The 6914-nt window shown below is 37.9% G+C and overlaps 1 protein-coding gene across 1 annotated transcript; it reads right to left on the reverse strand.

Annotated features, from left to right (window-relative positions):
• Window positions 1–2238: 2238 nt before the first annotated feature.
• LOC103964056 (SNF1-related protein kinase regulatory subunit gamma-1) lies at window positions 2239–4947 on the reverse strand. Its single transcript, XM_009376942.3, is given in 7 exon segments — window positions 2239–2791; window positions 2793–2816; window positions 2903–3066; window positions 3180–3455; window positions 3537–3719; window positions 3987–4159; window positions 4717–4947. Coding segments are annotated over 7 exon segments (1272 nt in total). The 5' UTR covers window positions 4904–4947; the 3' UTR covers window positions 2239–2526.
• Between the last annotated feature and the right edge of the window lie 1967 nt (window positions 4948–6914).

The raw sequence follows: 6914 nt of genomic DNA on the forward strand, positions 1-6914 counted from the left end.
GACGAACTTGTAGACGGGGACGGGATTGCGATGACTCGGCTCAAAGACGAGTTCCGCCACATTCTGAACCGAACCGAGGTCTTTCTCGACTCGGTTCGGTTTTCTGCATGTGGCAAATTTTTGCAATTAGTGTTTAGATGCAACTTGGTGGTTTCGTGTAGCATTAAGTTCCCAAAGTTGGGAACATTGCTGGTTTTGGAACGCTCTGTTTGGCTTCTGCAGGGCATTGCTGCATCGGGTAGGAAAGGGAAGGGAGTTGAAAATTAAATTAATTAATTAGAAATAGTTTCTTGTAGTCTTCGCCCTCCTTTGAACTCTTTTAACTAATTAATTAGACTAAATATATTATTTTTAATTAATTAATGATGAACCTACAAATGCTTATTGACAAACAACGCAACAACTATAATAAAGCTTTATCTCACAATGTAGGGTTGGTTGTATGAATCTTTGGACGCTATTGCGTTTATTTTTGTGCCAAATTTTTCGTTAGCTTGTAGGTTGTCGATTACTTGATGCCCTCCCCCTCCTCCTTTATCCGGACTTAGATTGATAGTGTAAAATAAATTTATGCATGCGGAGCTTTACAAATGCTTATTGAATTAAAAATATAAAATATAAAAAATATATATAAAAATATAAAAAAACCTTTTTAAGTCAACATGGTCCATGAGTTTGACATAACTTCACTTTGGTCCTTAAGAATGAAAATATAAGGAAATGCTCCATGAGTTTGTCCACCGTAAATCATTTTGGTCATTCTAGAATAAATTTATCCTCGTTAAATTGTCACGTGAACGATCACGTGATCACCTTTTTTAGGGTTTTTTTGTCGAACAAATCTCTTCATTTAGCGATGATATTGACAATTTTTAATGGCATGGCCAAAATAATTCACGATGGACAAACTCAGAGACTATTATCGATTTTGAATGTCAAGGATTAAAAGTGAAGAGTTAACCAAATCTTATAGACCATTTTAGATAAAATACCAAAAATAAATATGAAAAAGACAAAGGTGGGACATAACATAATGTTTCATAGTCATCCACTCAAATTTCAACTATTTGGTGGATGATGATGATGATGATGATGAGAGAGAGAGAGAGAGCCCGAATCGCTATGCTCCAAGTGCGCAAACCCCAATTGCTATGCTCCAAGTGCGCAAACCATAAACGGGCCTTGTCTGCAACTGTAAATTGGCTATTATAGGTTTATAGTAATATACATGTATAACCTTTATATGTAAATATCATAACTTAAAAGCCTTGGTGTTTTTTTGTGTTTATGTGGCCACAAAGATTAAGTTGATGGGACCTCAAGGAGGTTTAATTTTGCCCTTAATAATTAGCCACCTCTTGCCTTTAATATGAAGAGTGTTAAGATCAGTCGAATACGAGTAAGAATTGTTAAGATTAGTTCACACATGTGTATGCAATTGATTTTAACATTTTTCAATAGCTAATGTTTCATGAAACCATCCAACTTGGTCTTCAAACAAGAATATCATGATTAGTTTGTGAATGCGTGGGCAACTGATTCTAGCCTTTTCCAACAACAAATGTTTGGAAAATCAACTAGTTGGTCTTTCTAAAGTTATGAATTTGGAAATCCAAGCCCTCATTTATCTAACTCAAAATTACATTAGGAGGGAGATAGATAGGTATTTGGATCCTCTCTAGACCTCACAGTTTGGAGCCTAAATATCATGGACTCCCGACCGTTCAAGAGAGAAAAAGAGATATGGGCCCTTGGTTTGTGAGGTGAGTTAGCGGAGTGAGTTAATTAGGACTGTTGGATTCAATTTGAACGGTCTAGATTACCTGCTCCTTGGGTTCTAAACAATAAGATCTAGAAAAGTCATCTGTCCGATGGATAGATGATTATATGTCATGGTAGAAAGCTATCATGTATGAGATGCAACGCATAGAAGTGTTCACTTCTTGCTTGAAATGAGGAAACTTGTCTAAAAAGCTTAATCTAGGTAATACAAGAGAAGTTGGCTTCTTGCTTGGGAGGAGAGTAGTTGTGGATACCAAAGTCTCAACCCCCAAAACCTTCTAAACATCCCAATGAAGATATTCCCATTACCAATAGAGGTTAAAACTTTACTAATCTCCGTAAAGTGGCTTGTAACTCAAGTCGTCAAGAGATCTACCCCTTATACCGAGATCCAAAGTTCGTCTCCTCGCTTTCTCAATATCGCTTGTAAATGCCAAGACTCATAGAGCAGACAAGTAGATAGAAAGAGAGAGTTTTGATTATTAGATTATTACTGCAAAAAAGCTCCCATGGAGCTCATGGATACAACAAATTTACAGAAAGTTAAAAGCTCTGTCAAACTGAAGAACACTAGTTACAAAAGACTTGCCTACAACGAAAACACAACCAGCAAAACCACCATAGGACTAAGACAGAGATCATTACATACAAGGGGGAAAGGAAAAAAAGAAAAAAAGAAAACGAAATAGGAACATGCTCATTTCGGTTTGGGGGAAGATCGGAATGTTGCTCTTGATGCCTCTCTCAAACCCTGCTGTTTTGGGGCAGCGGTAGAACACCGTCAAAAAAGTCACCAAAGTAGCCACGGGGTTCGTGAACTAGCCTTGAGATGATGTCCCTAAGGGTAATGACTCCTTCCAGATTCCCATCATCGTCCACAACATATACCCTGTGGATCTTTTTGGAGTCCAGCATCAAGATTAAATCCTTAACTGTGTCATCCCTTTTGCACGTAACCATGGTACTCAACGTTGGGTAGACTTCATGATGCTTGCTTTCAACCTGCTGTCAGGAAGTTCTTCGCCGTGATGGATCTGTTGAGACATGTCAAAAAGGTGATCCAGATTTACATTGCAACTAAAAATTCTCAGGAAAATGTTGAACACTTTTCGCTACGAACCTGTAATCATGGTAAATTTCTGGTGCAGTAAGCAAGAACTGGACATCTCTTAGGCTTATATTACCTACTGCCTTGCTACTGCCGGTTTCAATCACAGGTACCCCTCCAACCCTCTTTTTCCTCATCAACTTAAACGCTTGCAGCACTGGTTCATCCTCGTACACCTGCAACAGAATATTACGCATTCAAAGTTAAGCGTTAAGGGTAACTATGCATGAGAAAAATCTCCCAGTTCATCAAAAGATAATTTTATATGGGAAATGAGAAGAGATTTCACCTTGACAATGCGATTAGCAGTCATCATGGGAAGACCAAGCTCGGATAGTTTCTTGGTTCCCCAGCTCTCGAACCACTGAAGTCCAGCGCATTCCGCTAACATGTGAATCACAGCAGATTGTGTGATGATATTATCAATCTTTCCATCACCCAAATCGACGACAGGAACACTCTTCATTTTGTACTTTGAAAGAAGCAAGAGCATGGTCAAAAACGAGTTGGAGCTCTGCAAAGCAAGAAACGGAGCCCAACGGAATGACCCCGAGATATCTCGAACCTGTATGCTAAAATGTTAATCCATATATCATGGGAATGAATAATGCTTATGTTATTGAAGATGTCAACAGTATTGAATGACCTGTGTGTTCTTGTAAAACTCGGAAGAAGTCAAAGCCTCGAAAAAACTTCCTGAAGTTGCTGCGGCAAACTCAGAGCCGAAATCAAGTCCTGCAAGATCAAGACCCTTCAGTCCATTAGCTGCTGCTGCAATAGCAGTTGCACTAGATGGACTAGTCGGGGTCCTTGGGGACGGTGGTTCTGACTGCCAAGATTAACACAATTATCATGTTTTCAGTTCCTCCACATTGATACGATATAGCGAGTAGTTCCCAAGTATATAGCTAAAAGGTAAAATACTTCGGCTCCTTAACATTGAAGGAGTCGTTCCTCCTTCCAGACAAATCACAATTTGACATGTATGCATAACTTTTCTTTTTATGATTTGCTGGCAAGGAGGAACACTAAGACAACGCATTTATAAACAACATAGTTAACGTTTTCAATGCATAAGGTTTGTTAACTTGCTAACCTGATGCAGGATCCACACGACAATTCCGGCAAACTCGACAATACCGATGTATCTGTCGATCCAGCTAGCGTCCTCAGGCGCATCGACATCCACCACCGGTGCACTAAGGATTTTGTGTTGGGACAGGATTTTAACAGCTTCTGCTAAACTGGTGTCTGACTTTATCTCAATCACTGAATCACAACAAATTTTCCAAAACATTAATCCAGATTAAAGACAAACATCAAATGATTATAAAAAGCAAATTTTCAATCCCAAATTCAATCTTCCACCTTTTTTTCAACACCTCCTCAATTTATCAAATTCCAACAAAACTGATCCCTCCTTTTTATCTCTTAATTTTTGTTTAATTCTCCTAAAAACATTGATCTGATTGGCTCCGTACCTCCTTACTTGCAACAAATCACAGTCTGATACGTATACAAAAATATCTCGCTAAATCTCAAAAGAAAAATTCGATCTCCACAAACTACAATTTGGTGATTTGTTTGCAACGAGAAACGACATGTAATGAGCCAAGTATTTTCCTGAATTTCTAATCAACTAATCATTTGACCATCACAACATATGCACCTACTAAAATTTCTAACATGATCATGTTATTACATCTGTTACCTGTATAAGCATGCATACATACATACATACATACATACATACATACATATATATATATTATATTTATGTTACATGCATGTATGTGTGGATGGATGGATGGATGTAAAACTGGTACCTTGATTTTCAGGAGCAGGAGGGAAAGCAGAAACAGGGACACCCTCAAAGCAAGCATTGAGCTTCTCAGTTGGACTCAGCTGAGGCTCCTGAACGTCCCACAAATCCTCTACCTGCATCCCCAGCTTCGCCTCTGGACTCCTCGGACTCCCTCCCTCCCCCGTCGTCATCACCGCCGGCACACCCATCCTTCCTCTCAACACACCCAAAATTCCAACTCTCTCTCTTTGGAAACTGTGTTACTCAGAATCGGACAGACATAGGATCGCCCACTCCGACATCATTTAACTACAAAAACCAAAACCAAAACACACGTCACTCCTCTTTCCGCAATGAACAATCCAGGCCGTTGGATAATCATCTTCCTTGTCAACGTTACTGGTTCGGACGCGTGGACGGTTGCGATGACGAAGGTGCATTGTTCGTGATGAAAGCGTCGGTTCAATCATTACGTGCTGTATACGTCCGATTCGCTGAGATTACTTTAAGCACAAGTTCTTATCCGGTTTTCAATGCTGGCCATACTGGTGGGCGTCTCTACCGTGCGCTCGAGCGCGGTTTACGCACCCTGAGTTCGAGGATGAACCGGTGACGTGGAAGTGAGACCGACACGTGGTTGTAGTTTACGAGATTGGCTTTTAGCTTTGCTCAGTGTTACATGAGGTTCGGTCGTTGACCGTTGACCGTTGACCGTTGACGGTTACTAGCGAAACAGTGGGCGAGCGAGGCGGCGGGGCAATTTGTATGGGCCGGGTCGGAGTACATTATACCAGGCCCAATATTGTCGTGTCCGATTGTGGGCTTCGAAAAGACTAAAACTATAGCGGTTTGGTTATTTTGGATTGGACAATACTAGCCTTGAGTCCAACCCATTCCATTAGTCTCATGATACAAAGCCACTGGCATTTCAAGTAAACTTTCTCTAATCCACCATCATAATTTTGCAGTAGGGGATTAAAATGTGTCACGTCAGCATATAAATAGACTTTTTTAACAAAATTCAAACTGAAGAACAACATTGATTTGCATCATTCATTTTTAGAGATGATAGTGATCGATATCAACTAACACATCTTGGCTCAAAATGTCAATGTGTCTATCAGAATGTGATGTGCTGGCCAACACCTGAAGGGTGACAAAACCATAAAATATGGTTTTATGTGTAAAAGTGAGACTAAATTTAAACTTTAAATAAATCAATCAACGTGCACAACACCCGATGAAAGTAGTCCAAAATTTAAAAGTATTCTTGGGTCATAGTAAAAAATGATTCAATTTCAAGAATCATTTTGATGATGTGGGTCAATTTCAAAAACCATTTGGAATAAAAGCCTTATTTTAAATTTAACTAGCATATTGGCACACACTGTGTGGGTGAATAATTTCTCTTAATACGTACATATTTTTTTTAATATAACATAATTACTGTTTTGTCATCCTTATGTAAATATTTTGTATAACAAATGAGGGTAAAAATAGAAAAATAAGTATGTGATTGTCATTTTCTCAAAAAAAAAAAAAAAAGGGTCAAATAGGAAAAATAGGGATATGATTGTCATTTTGTCAAAGATACAAAATTACTATTTTGCCCTCCTTTTGTCAATAGTGTCTATCAAAAGTGAGGGCAAAATAGGAAAAAATGAGAAAAAAAAGTTGACAAGGAGGGTTCTCTTAATAGTATGGGTCAATTTCAAAAACCATTTGGAATAAAAACCTTATTTTGAATTTAACTAGCAGAGAGCACACATTGTGTGTGTGTAAACAATTTCTCTTAATAAGTACATATTTTTTTTTAATATTACATAATTACTGTTTTGTCATCCTTACGTAAATATTGTGTATCAAAAGTGAGGGTAAAATTACAAAAATAAGTATATGATTGTCATTTTCTCAAAAAAAAAAAAAAAAAAAAAAAAAAAGGTCAAATAGGAAAAATAGGGATATGATTGTCATTTTGTCAAAAGGTACACAATTACTATTTTACCCTCCTTTTTGTCAATAGTGTTTATTAAAAAGGAGGGTAAAATAGGAAAAAAGTTGACAAGGAGGATTCTCTTAAGAAAGTAGACCCACCCCACAATCCTATTTCTTCACCCACCTTATATTTTCACCCTGCATAAAAAAATTAAAAAATAAAAACACTATTTTCTCACCCACTAATATTCCTAAAATGCCCTTGCATTAATTTAAGTTTTCACT

The sequence above is a fragment of a genome, unplaced genomic scaffold (genome assembly GCF_019419815.1).
Source record: "Pyrus x bretschneideri cultivar Hongxiangsu unplaced genomic scaffold, Pyrus_bretschneideri_v1 Contig3, whole genome shotgun sequence".
NCBI lineage: Eukaryota > Viridiplantae > Streptophyta > Magnoliopsida > Rosales > Rosaceae > Pyrus > Pyrus x bretschneideri.